Source organism: Dendrobates tinctorius, unplaced genomic scaffold (genome assembly GCF_039654945.1).
Source record: "Dendrobates tinctorius isolate UK_male_01 unplaced genomic scaffold, ASM3965494v1 ptg000183l, whole genome shotgun sequence".
NCBI lineage: Eukaryota > Metazoa > Chordata > Amphibia > Anura > Dendrobatidae > Dendrobates > Dendrobates tinctorius.
Genome location: NW_027361850.1, coordinates 7,816,406 through 7,840,246, shown reverse-complemented (window position 1 = coordinate 7,840,246; position 23,841 = coordinate 7,816,406). Strand labels below are relative to the sequence as shown.

The 23,841-nt window shown below is 47.1% G+C and overlaps 1 protein-coding gene across 4 annotated transcripts in view; it reads left to right on the top strand.

The window, feature by feature from the left end:
* The first annotated feature begins 8,640 nt into the window (after nucleotides 1–8,640).
* The window catches only part of ZBTB8OS (zinc finger and BTB domain containing 8 opposite strand), a 28,177-nt gene continuing 12,976 nt past the window's right edge, over nucleotides 8,641–23,841 (top strand). Inside the window, exons 1-5 of one of the 4 annotated variants that reach the window (XM_073552000.1) lie at nucleotides 8,641–8,930; nucleotides 9,032–9,080; nucleotides 15,286–15,407; nucleotides 22,185–22,267; nucleotides 22,346–22,398. In XM_073552000.1, coding sequence (XP_073408101.1) covers nucleotides 8,849–8,930; nucleotides 9,032–9,080; nucleotides 15,286–15,407; nucleotides 22,185–22,267; nucleotides 22,346–22,398 — 389 coding nt within the window. In that variant the 5' untranslated portion in view covers nucleotides 8,641–8,848. Of the gene's footprint in view, nucleotides 8,935–9,031; nucleotides 9,081–15,285; nucleotides 15,408–22,184; nucleotides 22,268–22,345; nucleotides 22,399–23,841 lie in introns of all 4 variants that reach the window. The other 3 variants (XM_073552002.1, XM_073552003.1, XM_073552001.1) reach the window with 3 other exon arrangements.

Here is a 23,841-nt window from a genome sequence, read left to right as displayed (position 1 = left end):
AAATATTTCACAAATCCGTTCATTCCTCACCCAAGAATCTGCAAAAACCCTAGTCCATGCCCTCATCATCTCTCGCCTTGACTACTGCAACCTCATGCTCTGTGGCCTCCCCTCAAACACTCTCGCACCCCTCCAATCTATTCTAAACTCTGCTGCCCGACTAATCCACCTGTCCCCCCGCTATTCCCCAGCTTCTCCCCTCTGTCAATCCCTTCACTGGCTCCCAATTGCCCAGAGACTCCATTACAAAACCCTAACCATGACATACAAAGCCATCCACAACATGTCTCCTCCATACATCTGTGACCTCGTCTCCCGGTACTTTCCCGCACGCAACCTCCGATCCTCACAAGATCTCCTTCTCTACTCCCCTCTTATCTCCTCTTCCCACAATCGCATACAAGATTTCTCTCGCGCATCACCCCTACTCTGGAACTCTCTACCACAACATATCAGACTCTCACCTACCATCGAAACCTTCAAAAAGAGCCTGAAGACCCACCTCTTCCGACAAGCCTACAACCTGCAGTAACCACCGATCGACCAAACCGCTGCACGACCAGCTCTACCCTCGCCTACTGTATTATCACCCATCCCTTGAAGATTGTGAGCCCTCGCGGGCAGGGTCCTCTCTCCTCCTGTACCAGTTATGACTTGTATTGTTTAAGATTATTGTACTTGTTTTTATGTATACTCCTCCTTACATGTAAAGCGCCATGGAATAAATGGCGCTATAACAATAAATCAAATCAAATCAATCAAATCAAATCAAATTTATTATCGCCAAGTACATATTACATATATACAAGGAATTCTTTGTGGCAAAGAGGCAACATAATATAAAACAACAGATACAACAAGTAACATCTGACAAGACAGATACAGTATATAGTCTACACATGACGATTTAATTGTTGAACAGAGAGTGGATAGAAGCTGTTCATATGGCGGTTGGTATAAATAATAATAATAATAATAATAAAAGACCAGTCGAGGACCGGCTGATGTGTCCGTAACCAGGGAAGACCAAGTAGAATCGCATGGGACAGCTTTGGCAAGACGTAAAAGGCTATCTTTTCTCGATGTAACGCTCTGACTTGCAAATCCACTTCCTCCGTGACCAAGGTGATGGTCTCCTGTAGCGGTTTGCCATCCACTGCAGCAATCAGGCGAGGGTTACATAGGGTAACCACGGGAATTTGATACTTGTCCACTTCTTCACGCCCGAATCCACGTAGGCCACCTCAGACCCACGTCTCTGCCCTGAAACTACAAGAACAGTGATTGTAAGAGGTAAGAGGTTGAGAGGAATCGTTAGCACCTAAGGAGGCCTCTCTTACCTGTCCTAGGTGGAGGAGTTTCCCTGTCTTTCTGAACATTTGCGGACAAAATGCGAAGAACCTCCGCAATAGAGGCATAGACCTTGCGCCCTTCTCTCCATCCGACGTAACTCAGCCCACTTGGTGCGATCCACCTGCTTGGGTTCGACAGAGGAGGAAGAAGAGGACCCGGGTAGACGAGGACTAGCGGACCGATTGGGAAGGAGGGCTGGTCTAGTGGGTCTCCTGTTGTTAGGCGTCGGATTTCTGCGTTTACTCCGCAGGGATCCAGACCCTCACATTCTGCAGTCTCCTGCTGTTTATCTACTGCAGAGGAGATTGCAGAGGAGATTGCCTTGCAGCAATTCTCTCCTTAGGCTAATTCCTTCTGTCCTCCTAGTGAGCATGCTCATGGGACAATCTCCCACTGGAGATCGGGAGTCATGTGCTCAGGTCCCGCTCCAGATCTCATTGGTCCATCTCAGAGGTCTGGAGGCTTGCGGAAGGTCCCGGCTGCTATAAAAGGCGTGCATGGCTGTTCCGCCATGCGCTAGTATAGACTTACTTGCTGCTGTGTGTATGAGGACGGATGTATGATTCTGGTGAATGACTCATTATAAAACCCCTTCCCTCTAATATTACGTATGTAGTTAGGGAATGAGTTAGAATCAGCGCCAGCGCACCTCTGCTGCAACATCCACAGCTTCTAGCGTCCGACATTGCGCTTGCGCCTTAGCTTTGTCATTTAGCGGCAGTGTCCATGCTGCGCTGCAGTAGCAGCTCCTTTGCGTCCGCAGTTGTGACGTTCCGCACACGGTAGGTCTTTTCGGATGTAGTGCCGCCGTCTTGGGCTACTCCTGTGACCTGATACCGTGTGTGCGTTTTTACTGAGTACTGTGACCTCAACAGGCTCAGTCTTTTGTGTTTGTACTTATTTGGCATCTCTGTGAATTAACTGAGATTGCCTTGCACATCTGGTTGAAGTTTAACCCTGTGCGTATTTCCGCCATATTGCTCCTGCCACCACTTAGCAGCGGTTATATCACCTACTGCACAGTGGACCCCGAGCGGCGAACGCACTTTATTATTATTTTTATTTAGTGCGTTCTGCCGTTCCTAACACCTGTCTCTCGCCGACACCCGAGCGCGTTCCTGGAACTGCAGGTCTATACGTGTGGCCAGCGAGATAAGGTCTTCCAGAGTGGTCGGGATATCCTTTATCCTACTCAAGAGACCGCGCCAAAATGCCCCTACCAATGTCACGCTATTCCATCCAAGCTCCGAGGAGAGGGTAGGAAAGCGGATGGCATACTGCCCAACTGTGAGGGGACCCTGGTGAAGGTTGAAAAGGGACTCGGTAAGAGAGGCTAAACGACCGGGATCGTCAAAGACCCTGCGAAATGTATCCAAGAAGACCGGAAGGTTCGAGACAACGGGGTCGTCCCGTTCCCAGAGAGGGTTCAGCCAGGACAGGGCCTCTCCCTCCAGATGGGACATAGTGAAGGCTACTTTGGCTTGATCAGAGGGATATTGCTGAGGCAACTGTTGTGAATTCGCTTTCTGGCCTACCTTTGGTTACTAGTGAAGGTAGTGGAGCTGGTTATATTGACAGAGGGGTCGCGAGTTCTCTTTCCGGGCTCCCTCTGGTGGTTACTGGAGGTAATGGAGCTGATCTAATTAACAGAGGCCTGCCACCTGATAATGAGGAGGATGACTGGAGATCTAGAGTTTCTGACTGGATTTAAGACAGCCGACTCCCTCTATCCCTGCTGGTGATTTTTTCCTGCCTCCTGAGGTCTTAGTTTCCAGCTCAGTCCCTGCATGCTCAGCTAAGTGTTCTTTTGCTATTGTTCACATTTGATCTGGTTTTGTCTATTTCAGTTTTGTGTGTTCAGCCAGCTTCGGCTGGGGCTGTGCTGAATTTCCATCCTTATGTTACTACTTGTGCCAGTTTGTTTTTGTCCCTTATTAGATTGGCCTGTTTTTGCTCTGCTTTCAGAATATACCAGAGTGCTGATATAGTGGGCGAAGTCTAGTGACTTCAGTATTTTTCTATCAGATGTGTTGGGCATTTTTTGCAGGGTTTTTTGCGTGATTGCAGACAGAGTCTTTCCATTCCTGTGCTGTCTAGTTAGTGTGGGCCCCATCGTTTGCTCAGTCTATTTTCCTACCTGCGTATGTGTTTTCATCTTGTCTCACCGACAATATATGTTTGGGGCTATCTATTCCTTTGGGGTCTGCTCTGGGGCAGTTTAGATTTCCCCTTTCTTGCTTTAGGCTTATTTAGTTCTCCGGCTGTGTCGAGGCGTCTAGGATCATCGTAGGTACACTCCACGGCTACTGCTAGTTGTGTGGATAGGATCAAGGGTCTGCAATCCGCTTAGTTACCAACCTCTCTGGTTTTCTGTGGCTTAGCTGGGTCTTGCTTTCCTCCTCGGTGACCCAATCATAACAGGCAACAATTTAAAATGGAGGCTACACTGGTTTAAGAACCCCCTAGAGAGTTTGGGGTCACCACTAAACAGGGGGCGGCTTGGTGAGGCGGGGCGATGGGAGAACAGCCGAGACAGGGGGCAGAGTCGGGACCGCGGCGTCAGATTGGAGGACCCCCAAACAGCTATCAACAGAGGTCATATAACTTAAAATATGGGCTTGAGTATCCCGTTGCTGAGCCAGTTCCAGATGAAGACTGGCCAGCTGAGTAGCATTTCCGGTATCGGCCGCCTGCAGGGTCAACAATCGGGAGTCCAAGAACTTCACGACGGACATTATGCTTCCCTGGTTCTCCCGCAAAAAGAGCAACTCCTTTTGGGTGGCAACAGGAGTACCTTCGGAGTCCATGGCCTGATCGTACTGTTAAGGGTCAGGTGAGAAAGTCTCCAGGAATGGACCCTCTGGATCGTGGCACCGAGGGGTCCCGGGCGAGCCGCCAGGTGGAGCTGACCCCTATACAGGGATCGTTAGGAGCAGGCCTAGAGGTTCGGGTACCACAATAGCCGATACCAAGAGGGGCGGCTCAGAAAAGACTGGAGTAAGACCACGGACTCCAGGACTTCCCATGGACTTCCTCAACGTATCGTGTCTGACCGGGGGGTCCAGTTCCCTCCAAGTTCTGGCGGGCACTGTGTAAGCTCATGAACGCTTCCCTCAACTTCTCCTCTGCTTACCATCCGCAGTCTAATGGACAGGTGGAGCGAACCAACCAGACATTGACTGGGTAAGTACGCCATTTTTCCAACGCTCACCAAAATGACTGGGTTTATCTGCTTCCCTGGGCAGAATTCGCCTATAACAACCATACGGGTGAATCCTCGACTAAGTCTCCATTTTTTATTGTCTTTGGCAGACATCCCGGTGTTCCGCTTCCTGTAATCCCTACCTCCGAGGTACCCCCGGCCAAAGCCTTGTCCTCGGAATTTTCCAAGATCTGGGCCGAGACCAACACGTAATTCAAGAAGGCCGGTGATCGGATGAAAAATTATGCCGACAAGAAGAGATTGGATCCTCCACCGTATCGTACCGGGGACAAAGTCTGGCTCTCGTCCAAATATATCCAGCTGAAATTGCCCTCTTACAAGTTGGGTCCGCGGTACATCGGTCCTTTTGAGATTCTTGGTCGTGTCAATGAAGTCGCCTACAAGGTTGCCTGCTTCGCTCCGAGTCCCGAACACCTTCCATGTCTCTCCTGAAACCTGTGGTGCTGAATCGCTTCCACTCTGTGCCTGAGCTCGTTTCTCAGTCGGTTGGTACCGACAATATCTTTGAAGTGGAGTATATCCTCGCCATGAAAAAGGTTAGAGGTAGGACCCTTTTTCTTATTGATTGGAGGGGCTTTGGTCCTGAGGAGAGGTCCTGGGAACCTCGGGAGAACATCAATGCCCCCCGCATTCTCAGGAGATTTTTTGCAAATCTCAGGGGAGGGCGGCTTAAGGGACGGGGTACTGTCATGCCGCCGAATAGTTACCCTGCCGGCGCTCCCACGTCGCAGCCTCCCGCCGCCTGGCAGCCGCGGCGGTCTCTTCCCCCGGGTCTGCGGCCGATGGCATCTCGGCATGTTATGCGCATGCGCCGTAGGCCGCAGGCGCACCTCCTCCCCGTCTCTTGTGCTCCGGCGGTGCCCTGACCCGGAAGCACCGCCGGACCAATGGGAGACAAGGCTGGGGCATATCAGGCCGCCCTCCTGTATTGGAGGCGCCTGATCATCGTGTCATACAGCATGCTAGGCCCCTCTCCCGCTACCCCCGCTTCTTACCTTGTTACACTTGTCTCCCGCAGTCCTGCTCCGGTCCTGTCCTCCGTGTCCCTGCTCCATCCCGCTGTCCGCGATCCAGTCCTGCAGTCCTACTCCGGTCCTGTCCTCCGTGTCCCTGCTCCATCCTGCTGTCTGTGGTCCAGTCCTCCAGTCCTACTCCGGTCCTGTCCTCCGTTTCCTTGCTCCGTCCTGTTGTCTGTGGTCCAGTCCTGCTATCCCTCTGTACTACCGTGGTCTTACTCCAGCCTATTCTGAGCCGCCCCTCTTGGTACCGGCTATCGTGGTACCCGAACCTCTGGGCCTGCTACTAACGATCCATGTATAGGGGTCGGCTCCACCTGGTGCCTCGCCCGGGGCCCCTCGGTGCCACGATCCAGAGGGTCCACTCCTGGAGATTTTATCACCTGACCAGACCCTTAACACTGGGATGGCTGAGAGCTGATGTTTTTAGCCTGCGGTGTGCCAATATCCATGGCCCCTTCCCAGGCTATTAATATCAGCCTGCAGCTGTCTGCCTAGTCTTTGCTGGTTCAATTTTATAGGGGGAACCTATGTCTAATTTTTCTGGGGTTCCCCTGTAAACTAACCAGTAAAGGTTAAGCAAACATCTGTGAGCTGATACTAACCCCTTCCTGACATTGGACGTACTATCCTGTCCATGTGCCGTGGGCCTTAATGCCCATGGACGGGATAGTACGTCACACATGATCAGCTGCGCTCCCTCCGGGAGCGCGGTTGATCGCGGTCAGGTTTCAGCTGATTCTCACAGCTGACACCTGGCACTAAGTGCCAGGAGTGGTCATGGACTGTTCCCAGCACTTTATCCCCCCGGCACACTGCGATCAAACATGATCGCAGCATTCCGGGAGCAGGCAGAGGGGCCGTCAGCTGTAACATGATGACATCCGGGTTACCAGAGCTCAGAGACTTCCTGTCATGTGCAGTGCATGTCAGGAAGTCTCTGAAGTCAGTGGTGTGCACAGATCTACATGCCATATAAGCGATCAGCCTGCACAAAATGAGTGTCTCACAATGAGACACAGTGTAAAAGTAATAATGAAATTTTAAAAAAAAAATTGTAAAAATATTTAAAAAATAATAATAATAAAAAAATCAATATTTATTCTATCATTAAATCAATATTTGAAAAAAAATCTTAACAATAAAAGTACACATTTAGTATCACCGCGTCCGTAACGACCCGACCTATAAAACTGCCCCACTAGTTAACCCCTTTAGTGAACACCATTAAAAAAAAAAAGGCAAAAAAAACAATTCTTTATCATCATACCGCCGAACAAAAAGTGGAATAACACTCTTTCAATAAGACAGATTTAAATAAACATGATACTGCTGAAAACGTTATCTTGTCCCGCAAAAAACAAGCCTCCATATAGATCCATCACCGGAAAAATAAAAAAGTTATAGCTGTCAGAATAAAGCAATGCAAAAATAATTATTTTTTCTATAAAATAGATTTTACTGTATAAAAGCACCAAGACATAAAAATGGTATAAATGCGGTATCGCTGTCATCGTACTGACCCGAAGACTAGAGCTGCTATATCAATTTTACCACACGCAGAATGGTATAAATGCCCCCCCCCAAGAAAAAAGAAATTCATGAATTGCTGGTTTTTGTTCATTCTCCCTCCCAAAAATCGGGATAAAAAGCGATCAAAAATGTCATGTGCCCGAAAATGGTACCAATAAAAACGTCAACTCGTCTCGCAAAAAAAAAGGCCTGACAAGACTCTGTGGGCCAAGATATGGAAAAATTATAGCTCTCAAAATGTGGTGATGCAAAAACTATTTTTTGCAATAAAAAGCGTCTTTTAGCGTGTGACAGCTGCCAAACATAAAAACCCGCTATAAATAGTAAATCAAACCCCCCTTTATCACCCCCTTACTTAGGGCACATATTTGTGGGGTTGATGTCACCTTTGTATTGTTAGGTGACATCAAGCTCACAGGGTAGTAATGGAGAGGCATCTATAAGACATCTGTCCATTACTAACCCTATAGTAATATTGTATAAAACACAGACACTCAGAATAAAGTCCTTTATTTTAAATAATCACACAGACTCCTTCATTGAATCTTAATTTGCCATACTTACTGAACACGTAATCCCCAACACCCTTGTCTCCTGCAAACAATCAAAAAATAATAAACCAACATATAATACTATCCTGTCCGTTGTAGTCAATTTAATACAGAGTGTCCCACAGCGATCTCACATGTAGATCAGTTACATCTTGAGATGTGACTGCTCTACACGGCCTCCGGCGATACACTGACAGGAGGTAATCGCTCCCATAGTATATCACTGAGCTGCCGTGAAAGTTCACCGGAGTTCATGCGCTCTGGTGCTCTCACTTACAGCACCATTGTGTGAGAACCGGAGCTGATCAGCTGATGAACTCCTGTGAACTCTCACGGCAGCTAAGTGATACACTACGGGAGCGATTACCTCCTGTTATTGTATCGCCGGCGGTCGGGTAGAGCGGTCACATCTCCGGATGTGACTATTCTACACGTGAGATTGACGTGGGACACTCTGTATTAAATGGACTACGGCGGACAGGTGAGTATATGTTGGTTTATTATTTTTCATTAGTTGCAGGAGACACAGGCATCAGTGAGTATTAGGCATTCAGTGAAAAGGCCGGGAAACAAGTATTGAACGACTTCAATATTGTCGATCACACTCATTTGGCAGCCTGAACTCAGCGCATGTAACTACAACCAAAATGCTTCTGTGTGATGTGCAATATGTTAGCATTTGGGGCCCCATTTTGCCTAAAACCGGCCCTGCCCATAGCCATTCATTACAACCCCATGGTTCACTGAACACAGATTTACACGGGTGATTTAGATCGCAGCATTTTGGGTGCAGCGAAAATACACTGGGTCCAAAACGCTATTTCCTGACCGTGGGCACATAGCCTCAAGGGTGGCACCTGTGAGAAATCCACAATGACACTGCGGATTAAATGTAATACAATGTAATTAATGTCGTTTTAAAATGTCATTAATGTCGTTTTGTGCGGAGTGCGGACTGTCTCCATGCCAACCAAGTCTGACTGCTCCCAGTCACGTGACGGGAAGCGGCAGTCACCCGGAAGTGAGCGCACCAAGTCTGACTGCTCCCAGATCCCAGTCACGTGACGGGAAGCGGCAGTCACCCGGAAGTGAGCGCACCAAGTCTGACTGCTCCCAGATCCCAGTCACGTGACGGGAAGCGGCAGTCACCCGGAAGTGAGCGCTGTGAGGTAATGGACGAGCGCTACTACACGGTGACGGAGGAGCAGGCTGCAGTGAAAGCCAAGTACCCGGCTGTGGTGAAGAAGCATGAGTGTAGGTACGGGGCTGCGGCCCTAGGACGGCTGCCGGCCGCTCCTCCATAGTCCGTGCGTACCTCACTGTGCCCCACTAATCCGCCACCTTGTGTCTTTCAGATTTGGACCACACCGCTGACGTGCAGTATGTTCCCTTTTGTGGTGCTTGGTGATGTTATTTTATGTCTCTTTCTAGGTAGCTTTGCACATCGCGACCTTCAGTGAGCTGCTGCTTACCTGGGCGCCATATTGGTTTATTAGTCACTCCACTAGTGAGAAGCATGATGTGTCTCGTGGTGTGAGGGGAAGGTGCCCAGTGCAGCTGTGGGACCCAGTGTTTCTCTGGAGGGTGGCTGCCCCAGATTCTGGTGTATTGTATTCCCTGCCACTTCCAGGGGTGGGAGTTGTTACAAGGTTCCTGCTGCCTGATCCAGGGGCAATAGGGAAAGATTTGATTAGGCTACTTTCACACATCAGGTTTTCGGCGTCAGGCGCGATCCGGCGTCGTGCCGGAACGCCGGATCCGGCAAATGTTTCGTAAAACCGGATGTGACGGATCCGGTTTTCTGGCGGATCCGTCTTTTTCTGGACAGACAAAACCGGATCCGTCTCATCCGGTTCATCCGTTTTTCTATCCGTTTTTCGACGGATTACGCCAGATCCGGTTTTTAAAATTGACCCTTGTGGCCTTCCGAACGGGATTGGCTACTGGAAAACTATATATAGCATGTTCCTACAGCCCTTCTTTGACAGGTTGTAGAGGAGAAAGTGCAGGTTGGAGAGAAGAGCAAGTTACTGGCGAAGATGGATGTTGTCATTGGAAATATTTTGAAGAATTTGGCGGATTTTATAGCGGAGGCGAATCGTTTGAGGGTGATTGTTCTGGAGAAGGAGAGAGCGAGACAGCAGCGCATCAGGCATCGTAGACGACGTTTGTGGATCCACCCCATCACAGCCAAGAGAATGACGCGTGGGGTCTATTCTACACTATGCATGGACCTTCGACGAAACCCGGATACATTTTTTGGATATGTTAGGATGAAAATGGAGAATTTTGATTACTTGGTGGAGCGCATTGCACACCTCATAAGAAAAGCGGACACCTATTGCCGCTTCTCTGTTTCACCCGCAGAGCGTCTGATGGTGACTTTAAGGTAAGCCACATTTATTGGATATGATCGCATCAGAGCACACTTTCACTGCAAGCTTGTTGGTGGTAATTTGTATCTCCTAGTGTTATAGGTCAGTTTTGGTATGTAATGCTGTGATTTAAAACTAATTGATTGTTTTTTAATTCCCCACAGATTTCTTGCAACTGGAGAATCCCTTTCGTCACTGCATTTCCAGTACAGACTCGGGATTTCCACCATATCTGGAATTGTGAAGTACACATGCCGTGCACTGTGGGACTCCTTAGCTGAAGAGTTTTTACCAGAGCCCACAACAGAGAGGTGGATTGAAATTTCAGAAAAGTTTCAACAGATATGTCAGTTTCCAAACTGCTTGGGCGCTGTGGACGGGAAACATATCCGCATTGTAAAGCCAGCTGGATCGGGATCGGAATATTTCAATTACAAGAAATATTTTTCAATTGTCCTCATGGCCATCGCTGACGCGGAATACAAATTTATTGCGGTTGATATTGGGGCCTATGGCCGCTCCAATGACTCTCAAGTTTTCAAACTGTCTGCCATGGGGCGTAAACTGTATGGAAACACCTTCCAGTTCCCACCACCTAGACCGCTGCCGCAAACATCTGGTCCACCTATGCCATTTGTCTGTGTAGGGGATGAAGCCTTCCAGCTGTCAGAACACCTTTTGAAACCGTACTCTAGCAGAGGATTGACAAGACCAAAACGCATTTTTAATTACCGCCTCACAAGAGCAAGAAGAATGGTTGAATGTACCTTTGGTATTCTGACAGCCAAATGGCGGGTCCTATTGACTGCGATCAACCTCAAGACAGAAACTGTGGACGAGGTGATCAAAGCTTGCGTGGTACTCCACAATTTTGTTATCTGCAAGGAACCCATTTCCATTGAGGACACCTCTGAAGAAACCACCTTGGAAGATTACCAGGACATTACCACTAGAAGTTCTGTGACGGTTTCAGTAATGAGGGACAATTTTGCACTATACTTTATGTCACCTCAAGGCAGAGTACACTGGCAGGATGACAGAGTGTGAAAGATTTGTGCCCTAACCAAACTTGTGTACCTTCTGTACCAACAGTATATACCTTTGCCAACCAAAGTTGGCTATCTTGTCATGGTCTCTATTTTTAGCTTTAGGCCACAGGTGTGTACCTGGTTGTGTTTTATGCAAAGTATTTCACCTTTTAACAAAAGTTGTGTACATTGTTAGGAAATCACCAACAATAAACACAACTTTTTAGGTGAAATACTTTGCTTCAAACACAACCAGGAACACAACTGTGGCAAAAAGCTAAAATTTACCCACAGTTATATACCTAGTTTTGAATACCATTTCACCTTTTAAATACCCTGTATTTAACCTTTTTCGCCGCAGAAAGAAATGACAGACAACCAGTGTAAAATAATTTAACTTTTATTGAAAAATGTTTTTTTTAGTAAACTTTTTTAAAATTTTAATAAACTTGTTTAATAAAACTTTGAAACTATAAAACTGAAACCATAAAACTGGTCATTTTTATTTAAATACACACATAATTCTGTGTAGTGTGTGGTGGAAATACTGCTGTAGGGGCTGCGGGACACTTCGACACTGGGAGTGTGGAGAGAGGACTGGGATCGTGGTGGGGAAGGAACAGTTAGAGGTGAAGGTGTGGAAAAAACTACAGAATGGGTGGACATGTGGGAAGCAGAAGAGGTGGTGGGTGGTGAAGTGGAGGGTTGGGCAGGGACTGTAGGAGCAGATGATGTTGATGGCAAGTTGTATGGGGAAGGAGTTTGGTACGGGGCAGGTTGCTGGAAGTGGGGAGATGTCTGGTACGGGGCAGGTTGCTGGAAGTGGGGAGATGTCTGGTACGGGGCAGGTTGCTGGAAGTGGGGAGATGTCTGGTACGGGGCAGGTTGCTGGAAGTGGGGAGATGTCTGGTACGGGGCAGGTTGCTGGAAGTGGGGAGATGTCTGGTACGGGGCAGGTTGCTGGAAGTGGGGAGATGTCTGGTACTGGGGAGTTTGCAGGTACTGGGGAGTTTGCAGGTACTGGTGAGGTTGCTGGTGCTGGTGAGGTTGCTTGTGCTGGTGAGGTTGCTTGTGCTGGGGAGGTTGCTTGTGCTGGGGAGGTTGCTTGTGCTGGGGAGGTTGCTTGTGCTGGGGAGGTTGCTTGTGCTGGGGAGGTTGCTTGTGCTGGGGAGGTTGCTGGTGCTGGGGAGGTTGCTGGTGCTGGGGAGGTGGATGGTATGTAATAGGAGGGGGAGGATGGAAAGTGGCTGGAGGTGGATGGTATGTAATAGGAGGGGGAGGATGGAAAGTGGCTGGAGGGTGTGTAGATGTAATAGGAGGGGGAGGATGGAAAGTGGCTGGAGGGGGTGTAGATGTAATAGGAGGGGGAGGATGGAAAGTGGCTGGAGGGGGTGCAGGTGGAGGAACTACTGTGGTGGGAGGAGGAGGAGGTTGGGAGGTAACTTGCTGGAGAGCAGCGTGGCATGAATGCATTACATGCATCTGCTGGGCAGGAGAGAGCGTTTCCATGCGCTCCACAACAGACCTGAAAAAGGTGTGGTTTGGCGAAGATCTTGCTTCTGAATGCATGGTTTGCAGAAGTGTCTTCACCTCCAGAATGCTGGAGTTGATCTGCTGATAGCCTGCGGAGATTTGCTCTGACAAGACTTTTAGACAGTTCTGGAAAGATGCATTCAGATGCAAGAACTCTGGCGCATAAGTCTTTTCCTGACCCCTCTGCCGCTGCCGCCCAGTTCCCGCAGGTGTACTAGAGGTGGCAGGGGCAGAAGGGTGGGGTAAAGGGAAAGCGATCTCCTCACCAGCAGCTTCATGTAATGTAGGCGGCCACGATGCTCCTGTGCTGGTGGATGGGACAGATGGGTCGAATGTGTGGGAAGGCTGGGAAGGTGCAGATGTACTGGGGCGGTCGAAGTGTCCCTCGGTGCCGGTCTCCTCAGGGATCGCCTCAGAAGGGTCCAATCGTGCCGGCTCCCGAGTGCTGCTCACCGTGCTGTGGAATAAAGAGAAAAAAAAACAATTAAAATACTGACATGGTATGGCCCTGGCTGAAAAAAAAATTTACATATAACATTTTTTTTCACATGTGGTGTGTAATATTTACCTTCTGGTGACCATTGTTTCCCGGAGGAACGACAGGGCTTCTGCGTACTTGTACTTGCTCCTGCGTCCTCCAGATCCACTCGGGGCCCGCATCTCTTTATTGAACTCCTTCTTGAAAAGATCTCTCACAGACCGCCACCGATTCACAATTCTGTTCCCTGAAACGAGAAAGGAGTGGTTAGTATACAACATCAGTGTTTCCCAAACTCCAGTCCCCATGGTCCCCAGGGGTCATGTTTTCAGGATTTCTATAGTAAATAGAAATCCTGAACACATGATCCGTGGGGACCACGAGGACTGGAGTTCGGGAAACACTGGTTTACATCAAGCAACCGGTACTGTATATACTTACGCTCTTTAATCTGGGCCCGAGCTTCGAGGTCCTCTCAGCGGCCAACAAGGAGCGAACAGATTTCCTCCCAGAGTCGTCGGGTAACGATCAGGTCAGCGTGGCGGCGGTCAGCCATATTCCAGAGCGGCTCCCTTTCTCTGACGAGATCGATGAGGCGGTCCACATCAATCCCTCCATCCTCACCGTCAGAGTCGGGAGCACGCTGTGAAGGCTGTTAAAGAAAAAGACAAAAATAACAATTAGCCTCCACAAAAGAAATGAAATAAAAAGTGCAAAAAAACAAAGCAAAAATATTTATACTTACACGCTGGTGACCGCCGCGTTGCTGTCGCCGACGACCCTGGGAGGCACTGCGAGGACCTCTTGGCCAAGCACCAGATTGGGAAGACTAGAGAAGAAAACAAAAAATGTTATGTCTTTGGATGTAGGCATTTGTTTGCTGTGTGTGGTCTGCAGAACATTGTTTTCTATGTGTTGTGTGTAGTGTGATGTTGTGTTTCTGCGTTTGATGCAAAAAACTTACCAATTGTGAGCCCACTCCAGGTGTCTGTCCACCCCTTCCTTCTTCTTCTGGGAGCTCCTCTTCATCTTGTGATTCCTGTTTTGAAATAAAAGGCAATGAATAGACATATATTACAGAGAAGATGGATTTTGGAAATAAAAACTTACCGTCAAACGCTGACGATGCGAGGGAGGGCTCCCAGAAGATGATGTGCTGTCTTCCTGGTGGCCACACTCCATGCCTGTGGGTGGTGTTCCAGCTGCTGCCATTGCTGCTGCTGCATCTATTGGGCGGCTGTTGAATGAAGAGAAACAAAGGGCCAATGAATATCTTGATATTCAATAGCCCTAGTTTGGAGGAATGGGTTATTTGATAATTACCGTCTCTCATCTGCTGGCCTCCCCTCCTCAGCATGTTCTATTTGCTGCTCCATTTGGGGTGGTGGTGGTGCGGATGGTGCTGCAGTGGTCTCCTGCCTTCTCCTGCGCCTGGTTGCTGTCTTGGGTGGCATGTTGGGTGTGGCTGTGGGTCCCACTGTCTTGCTTTTATATATGTCTTGTGGGCAGAGCTACTGAGCATGCGCAGACCAAAAAACCGGATCCGGCGCATTGCGGCGCTCATAGGCTTTCATTGTGTGAAAAAGCCGGACGCGCCGGATCCGGCGTGTCCGGCTTTTTCGCCGGAGACAAAAAACGTTACAGTCACCGTTTTTTCCAGACGCCGGATCGCGACACATTGCCGGATCCGGCGAAAACCGGATGAAACGCATGGCCATCCGGCGCGATCCGGCGCAAATGCAAGTCAATGGGGGGGAAACCGGATCCGGCATTGCATTTCGCCGGATCCGGTTTCTGTCAAAAGCGCCGGATCGCGCCTGACGGCGAAAACCTGATGTGTGAAAGAGGCCTTAGTTTGGTGCCAGGTCTCGGAGGTTCTGTCTGCCATGTCCCAATGATTAACATGTCAGACAAGTGTCAGGCCACACTCAGTATTTGGTCAGTATCTGTAAGCCAATACCAGGAGTGGGTAATAGAAACACCTCACCACTTCTGGATTTATTCTACTTTTCCTCTGATTCTCACTCCTGGTTTTGGCTTACAAATACTGATAAAAAAATAAATGTTTTTTGCTTTCTGTTTACAAATACTGATGTAGAATTCTGAATGTGGCTTTATTTCAGAGAACATGTAGATCTAGAAAGTCTTATTATAGAAGATCTGACTAATAGGTGGCACCTTGTGCTTTTCTACAGGCTCCATGCATGGGGGGATACACTGGAGGAAGCCTTTGAACAGTGTGCGATGGCGATGTTTGGTTACATGACGGATATAGAGACTGTAGAGCCTATAGACACAGTGGAGGTGCAGATTGAAGGTGAGAATGGTTCTGAATAAGTAAGGTATACACTATGTACTGCAGGTAGTCTGAGACTCTTATGTTCAAATTATGGAAAACCAGAGGGTTATTTTATTAAGATGACCACGTCATTGGCGATTGTGCCACCCCACAAACAATCTATTTTATAACCGATACACATACATGTGTTATTTCACTCTGATAAACTGAATTCTGTATTGTAATGTAAGGACCGGCGTCTCGTTATTCCTGTTCCCTTTTGTATACATAAGGATTTTTGTTAAAGGCAGGGCTGTGGAGTCAGTCGGTGCTCATTTTGGTGGAGTCGGTATAAAATGGTCCGACTCCTAAAATCTAATATATAAAGCTCAATGTGGTTATGTATGTATGTCCGGCATTGACATCAGCACCGTCGCAGTTACAGCCACAAAATTTGGCACAGTCACACATCTGGACCCCGAGCGCATCATAGGCTATGTTGTGAGGCGAAATTTTAACCCCGCGCGTTCCAATTCACCAAACAATTTTATCCCTATCTACATAATGGGGAAAAAGTGTATGTATGTATTGGCATCTGCACCGTCATAGCTACAACCACAAAATTTTGCACAGTCACACGTCTGGACCCCGAGACCATCATAGGCTATGTTGTGAGGCGAAATTTTAACCCGCGCGTTCCAATTCACCAAACACTTTTGTCTCTATCTACATAATGGGGAAAAAGTGAAAGGAAAAGTGTTGGAGGCAAATCGACAGCTGCCAGATGTGAACATGGGGGACTTAAAGAATGAGAGCGATGCCGCCAAAGAGTATATACTGTACAGTTGCTAAGGTGGGGCCCTGACATGGGATACTCACCACACACGGGGATATGAACACACACACAAAATGCGCCACACATATACCACCCTCAGCACACATTTCACCACACATATACCAACCTCGCCACATAAAAGTCGAAACACAAGCCACTGAAAACTCGCCACGCTGTCCCAGAGCTGTTTAAAATATGAAAAATGAGCTGTGATTGGTTGCTATCAGCAACAGTTTTCTTTGTAGATAGTTGTGGTAACTGAGGCCAATTATTGTTATCATTTCTATGGTGTTATCGTCCTTCTGTAAAGCTGGAAATAATATAATTTATTACCGTGCCAACACAGACCACCCTCTGACACAGACTGCAGGGGGAGCCCAGTATCACACAGGATAGGATTAGATACAGGATTAGATACACGGCTCAGCAGTCAGTATCACACAGGATAGGATTAGATACACAGCTCAGCAGTCAGTATCACACAGTAGAGGATTAGGGTACCGTTACACTAAGCGATGCACCAGCGATCCCGACAACGATATGGATCGCTGGTGCATCGCTAAGTGGTCGCTAGTGAGCTGCCACACAGGCAGATCTCGCCAGCGACATAGCAGCGGTCGGGGGTCGCTACTTACCTGTCAGACGCGGCGATCCTGACGTCCTCCCGCCCGTGTCCACGCGTCGCTCGTCGGCGCCACAGGAAGCGCCCGACGAGAAATGGTCCAGGACGTTCTCGCGCAATCAGCGACAGACAGCGGGGAGCCGGTCGGAGGTAAGTATCACATGTAGCAATATCGCTGCTACGTCACAAAACCAGTGACGTTACAGCGATATTGCTAGCGATATCGCTATGTGTAAAGGGCCCTTTAGACACATGGCTCAGAATGCAGTATCACACAGGATAGGATTAGATACACAGCTCAGCAGTCAGTATCACACAGGACAGGATTAGATACGCAGATCAGAACACAGTATCACACAGAATAGGATTAGATACACGGCTCAGCAGTCAGTATCACACAGGATAGGATTAGATGCATGGTTTTTATGTGCAATATAATCATTATAATTTGTTATAGCTAACCACAGTTGGTTACTATGCCCAGGCAACGCCGGGCTCTTCAGCTAGTATATAATAAATTGGGTACAGTAGTTCAATGCAGAATGTGCAGACTATTTTTTCATAGGAATTTGGGAAAGTTATGAAATGTCCTATAAAAATGGCTGTTCTAGTCCTGATCTAAGGCTACATTCACACAAGAACAGGTTCTTGCTATTGTAACGGACAATGCTTCTAACATAAGTACAATTAAACTGATGAATGAGAGTAATGAACAACAGCTAGAAGAAAATTTAGGATGCAGTATGTTGGAGATGGAAGGCCACAGTGCTGTTCATGTAACTGAGGAGTAAACAGATATTACAACAGAAGAACAGCAAAGTTATACTTTAGAAATAGATGATCTTGTTGAAGGTGCTTCAAAACACTTTTATATTCATCACATGCGCTGTGTTGTGCACACGCTGCAGCTGGCAATAAGAGATAAGGCCCCGTTACACGTATCAATGTCCCAGTGATCCCACCAACGATCTGACGTGGATGGGATCGCTGGGACATCGTTAGCTGATTGCTGGTGAGCTGTTACATAGACAGCCCCTCCAGCGATCAGGACCAGCGAGCAAGTTGGTTTCCAATGTAAACAGCGGGTATCTAAGAGCTGCGCGGTTCTTTAGTTACCCGCTGTTTAACTTGGAAACCAGTGTCTCTGATCGCTGGTCTCTCGCTGGCCAGCGGGAGACCAACGATCAAAAAATGGCCCAGGACGATGAGCGCGATCAGCGATACCCGACAGGGGGGCCAGTCGCTGATCCATGTCACACAGCGATGTCGCTGGCGAGATCGCTGTGGCGTCACAAAATCAGCGATCTCGCTGGCGATATCGCTGTGTGTGACGGGGCCAATAGTCTGCAAGAGTGACATGCTGGAAATCTGATTGGAAAAGTGAGGTAATTGGTTATTGCCGCCAGAACCCCTAAAATTGATTCCATCTTGAAGAGACGTCCTGGGAAAGGGGCAATTGTCGATCAAGCCACTCGGTGGGGCAGCACTTATTTAATGATTGAGCGATTGCTTGAACTAAAACCGTTTCTTATAGATATGACGAACCCTCAGGTAACCCTAAATGAAGGTCAATGGACACAGGTGGCTGAATTGAAGGAATTGCTTAATCACCCATTTACAGTGACTAAAAAATTACTAGCTGAGAATTTAACTCCTGGCATTTTCGTAAGGGAGTGGAAGAACTTGCTATTTTACCTGTCCCAAAGAGGAGGTTTAATCGCAGATGGCATTTCTGCTTCAATGAAACGGAGAGACACACAGCTATTGGGAAAATAAAATTTTTCTGGCAGCTGTTTATGTGGACCCAAGTCATCATATACTGCTTGATGATCAACAGCTTACTAAAGGAAAAGAAGCTCTGACTGAGGTAGCAGTTAGGATGAGTGGCCTACAGGAGGACTACCAGGCGCAAGAGGACTTGAGTCCTGACAGTGCTACTGCTGCCATATCTTCATCCTCATGAGGAGTTTGACTTTGACAAGTATTTGGATGACATGGAGCAGGCAAAGCGTTGCCGCAAGGAAAAAGATTTCACTCGTCTCCTATAGCAAGCAGATTGACCATATTTCAGCAAAATGTTTCACTTGCTCTCAAAGAAATAGAAAAATTCAACCGTTCATCAAAACTGACTGTGCATGAGGCAATTCCTTTATACCCGGAAATTGTTAGAGATGTTTCCCATGTGGTTACGGCTTTGCCTCCAACCCAAGTTAGTGTAGAGAGGTTGTTCTCTAGCCTTAAAATTATTAGGTCAGATTTGAGGTCTTCTATGAAGGAGGATCTGATGGAGGCAATTCTATTTCTTAGAACAAATTCATAGACTGCACAAATGTTATTTAGTATGTTTTTGTTGAAAACTGTTTTTTGCCACTTACATAGTTTATTACATAGTGATATAGATATATATATATATATATATATATATATGTAATCAATATTTCATAGTGTATTACATATTTACAATTTATTACAGTTTTTTGTTCTAAAGTTGTATTCCAATAAATATATATTATGTTCTATCTAAATATCTTGATTATTGTATCATAAAATGATTAAATGTCTGATGTTCACATTGTACTACAATAAATTTTTCACTTAAATATAAGCAATATATGTGGGAGTCGTGGAGTCGGAGTCTGTGTAGGGGAAATAGAGGAATCTGAGTCGCAGGTTTAGCTTACCGACTCCACAGCCCTGGTTAAAGGGAGTCTGTGACTCCCTAAACGAAGACGGAACTACCGTATATACTCGAGTATAAGCCGACCCGAGTATAAGCCGACCCCCCTAATTTTGCCACAAAAAACTGGGAAAACTTATTGACTCGAGTATAAGCCTAGGGTGGGAAATGCTCCATAGATTATTCCCCCATATGCTGCCCCCATAAGAAGCTCCATAGATTATTCCCCCATGTGCTGCCCCCATTAGAAGCTCCATATTGTTCCCCCATATGCTGCCCCCATTAGAAGCTCAATATTGTTCCCCCATATGCTGCCCCCATTAGAAGCTCCATATTGTTCCCCCATATGCTGCCCCCATTAGAAGCTCCATATTGTTCCCCCATTAGAAGCTCCATATTGTTCCCCCATATACTGCCCCCATTAGAAGCTCCATATTGTTCCCCCATATACTGCCCCCATTAGAAGCTCCATATTGTTCCCCCATATGCTGCCCCCATTAGAAGCTCCTTAAGATTATTCCCCCATGTGCTGCCGCTGCTGCAGCATGTAAAAATAAAAAAAATGACATACTCACCTCTCCGTCGCTGGGTGTCAGATTCTCACCTGTCCTGCGTCCATGGCTGCTCACCGCTATGTGCCACGTCATCAGTCAGTGACGTCTAGACTGCAGGGGGCGCGGTGCGCACTAATCACGTCACCGCGCCCTCTGCTGTCTCAAGTCACTGACCGATGACAGACAGCAGCAAGCAGCCATGGACGCAGGACAAGTGAGTATCACTATACTTACCCGTCCTGACGCTGTGTCTTGAGCCCCCAGCTTCTCCGCGCGCTCTCTTCCTGCCTTCAGCGGTCACGTGGTGCCGCTCATTAAAACTCATGATATGCGCATATTCATGAGTTTTAATGAGCGGCACCACGTGACCGCTGAAGGCAGGAAGAGAGAGCACAGGGAGAAGCTGGGGGCTCAAGACACAGCGTCAGGACGGGTAAGTATGACCTGACACCCCCGCCCCCCTCCCCCTCTGACCCCCCGGTGTATATGACTCGAATATAAGCCGAGAGGGGGACTTTCAGCCCAAAAAAAGGGCTGAAAATCTCGGCTTATATTCGAGTATATACGGTAATTAAAATTATTTTCTAGATTTACCCCTATACAAATTATATTTGCAGTATGCATTTCACTTTTGTAATTAGTTTGAAAACTCTTTAAATATAATCTGTGTAGAACCCTGCTGTACGTGCACACTGATTATGCCGGAGCCAACAGCATGAACACAGTACACCTGTCACCAGGGCCTTTGAGCTGCATTCGGTATAAAATGGACCGACTCCAACTCCTAAAATAATAAATTGGGTACAGTAGTTCATTGCAGTATAGTATTTGCTGTAAATGTTTTCATAAGAATTTGGGAAAGTTATGAAATGTCCCATAAATGTCTGTTCTGTTAAAGATGTTTGCTTTTAGTTGAGCTCTCTGCTGTACTTTATGTACATGCTCAGTAGTGAGGCAGTGCTGTGGGGTTAGGAACCAAAGGTTTGGCTTACTGACTCCACAGCCTGTCACTGCTCCGCTGCTTCTACACCCAGAAGTGTAGTGAGTGGCTTCAGCCAGGATTAGTTATGTGCTCTCCCTGTCTTTAGTGCAGGCCTATTCTGTGACACATTGAAGACATGAGGATCCCTTCTCAGTCTAAAGCCGCTCACTACACTTCTGGATGTAGGCGATGCCATGACAGGAGACAGTCATAAAGGTAGACCCGCCCTCATACTGTGTGGGTGCTGCTGACTCCTCCATAGTCAGTGTGCACATGCAGTGCCTGCTCTGGCAAAGTGAGTGCAGAGAATTGCTCAGTATGAAAATTAAGGGAGTTGTAGGGGTGCAACAAGCTTTTGGCCACACCAAGGTTGCCCCAAATGTTATTTGCATATGCAATATACAGAGTTTTCAAACCAATTACCATATATTGGAGAAATGTACACTGCTAATATGATTTTTATAGGGGCTAAGTGAGCTTCATAACTGTTTAATTAGTTCAATTTGCTTGTCATGGGTGACAGACTCCTTTTACAGAAGACCCTTCACTAATATTTTTGCATTATAAACTGTACTTTCCTGCACATAGTAGCAGGAATATACATAAAATGTTTGTTTTTATTTATTCTCCACTCCGTTGTAGAGATACAGGAAGCCAATATTACTGGCACCTAAAGTGTTAACTTTTTTTTGTCATTCAGCTGAGCATTTAATATTATTTTGCTCTGTCCTCATGGATTTTCTTCCACTATGATGCTGTCCAGTTCTAAAAAGGTAGGGTACATAGGTAGGAAAAGTAGCTTCCCATTGATGTCAGGAACTGTGCCAGCGTGATACTTCCCCGACCTGCATTTTTAGCCCGGTGCCAATCTCTGCTGGCACAGATGGCTCCTGCCGTCGTTTCAACGGCTTCCGCTAACATCATGTTGTTAGAGCAGTGGCTTCTCTTCCACTCTGCTTTGTTGACGGGGCTTGACTGTCGACATCATGATGCTCCATATGTGCCCAAACAATATTAAACATAAAACGCCAAATAAGTAAAGCATTGTGTACTGAAGGTGTATATGCTGACTTTCTCTATCTGTGGAGAGAAATGCTGCATATGTCTGATTCTCTATATCTGACTTTTTTTTTTTTTTTTGCTTAGGCATTGATATGCTTTCTTTGCTGTATAACTTCCTGGACGAGTGGCTGTATAAGTTCAGCGCTGATCAGTACTTCATACCTCGGGTGAGAATTTCATAATGATGTAACTCGCTAGCCACTGTGTAGATTGTACTAGAGAGTGACATTTTCTTTTTCATTTAGGAGGTGAAAGTGTTACACATAGACAGAATGAATTTTAAAATCCGATCTATAGGGTAAGTAATTTCTTAGTCTAATCGAGAAAAATGATCTGCTCAATTGTAGAGCATTCAACAACCTTGTACCGCACTTTTACAGTCCTTACTACTTACTGCGAATGTGCACAGATGTATGGAGCAGGCTTAGGATCTGCTTCATACACTGTCAGCTGCGTTACATATCTAGCACCTTGTTAATGTGCAATCAAAGCTAGTGTAACCCTACAGATGCTGCAGTGATTAACCATTGAGGCCTCTGTAATTTGACACAGAGGGGTGGGGTAACCCTCTATCACCCCAAACTGTGAAGTGATTTCAGGTCTATGTCCTCTAGTGGGAGTGAAACCCAATTTATGGTGCTGGTGTCTGCGCTGATTGGGTAGTACATTTTTTTTATATTACATGTATATTCAGTATTTGCAGTTGGTTGTAATGTTAGGGATATAACGTATTTTTTAGACGATCAGACGCAGCGGAAGAAGCACGCCAAATTTAGAGGTGGAAAATGGGGGGAAAATTCTTTATTGTGAAAATGGTGGTTCGCTTTATAGTCTGAATTTATCTTGCCAGGGGTGGGGCGGCGGCGGTGGAGCGGGGTCCAGGAAGGCATGGTCACCGCAACAGGAAGTTGGAAGTGGCAGAACTGGGGTGATACTGCAAGTTCTGGGCTTGGAAGGAGGGGGGTGTCCTGGTAGTGCGAGGCAGGAGCCATTGATCTCCTGGCAGTGAGCTTCAGGAACATGGCGCTGAAGGCGTCTCATGCACAGATTGAGATCTCTGCTCGTCATTGAGCCAAGATATCAGTTTGCACATGCGCCAACACGGCGTCATTTTTTTTCTTTAAGCACATTGCCATGAGATCAATGGCTCCTGCTTGATGCTGCTGACATGTGAATGTTTTATCTGGTTATCCTACTGATTGTTAAATGGCAGTAACCATTTAACAAACTGTAAATCAACAGATCAAGCAAATGTAAGAATCCTTTCTACTATATTTTATAGGAATTTTTTTTTCTTCTCCTTCCTAAGCCATCTGAACTCATCAACAACTCTGGGGAGCTCAAATACTTTTGTCAAAGTAGCACAGAGTGCCAGCATAGTGAGATGTTGGGTTAAAAGGAACCTGACAGACGATAGATGCTTCCCGCGGTTAGGGCAGCATGCATTAGACACTGGCTGAATTATTTCAGCCATATAAGTTTGACTCAGAAATCAATTCAGAGAAAAACGTACTATAAAAGCCGCTGAGGACTGACCACGAGGGAGCTTAGACAGGCGGATCTCCAGTGACTACATCTCGCCCACTTTCAATGACTACAGGCACGCAGAGAGAGATTCTTCAATCAAGGGGAGCTGGTGGGGGGAAGAAGCAGAGGTGCCACCTGTCCGACTAGTTTACCATGCAGCTTGGTTCCCAGCAGCTTTTAAAGCAAATATGTCACCTCATTTTCTGTAATGCTG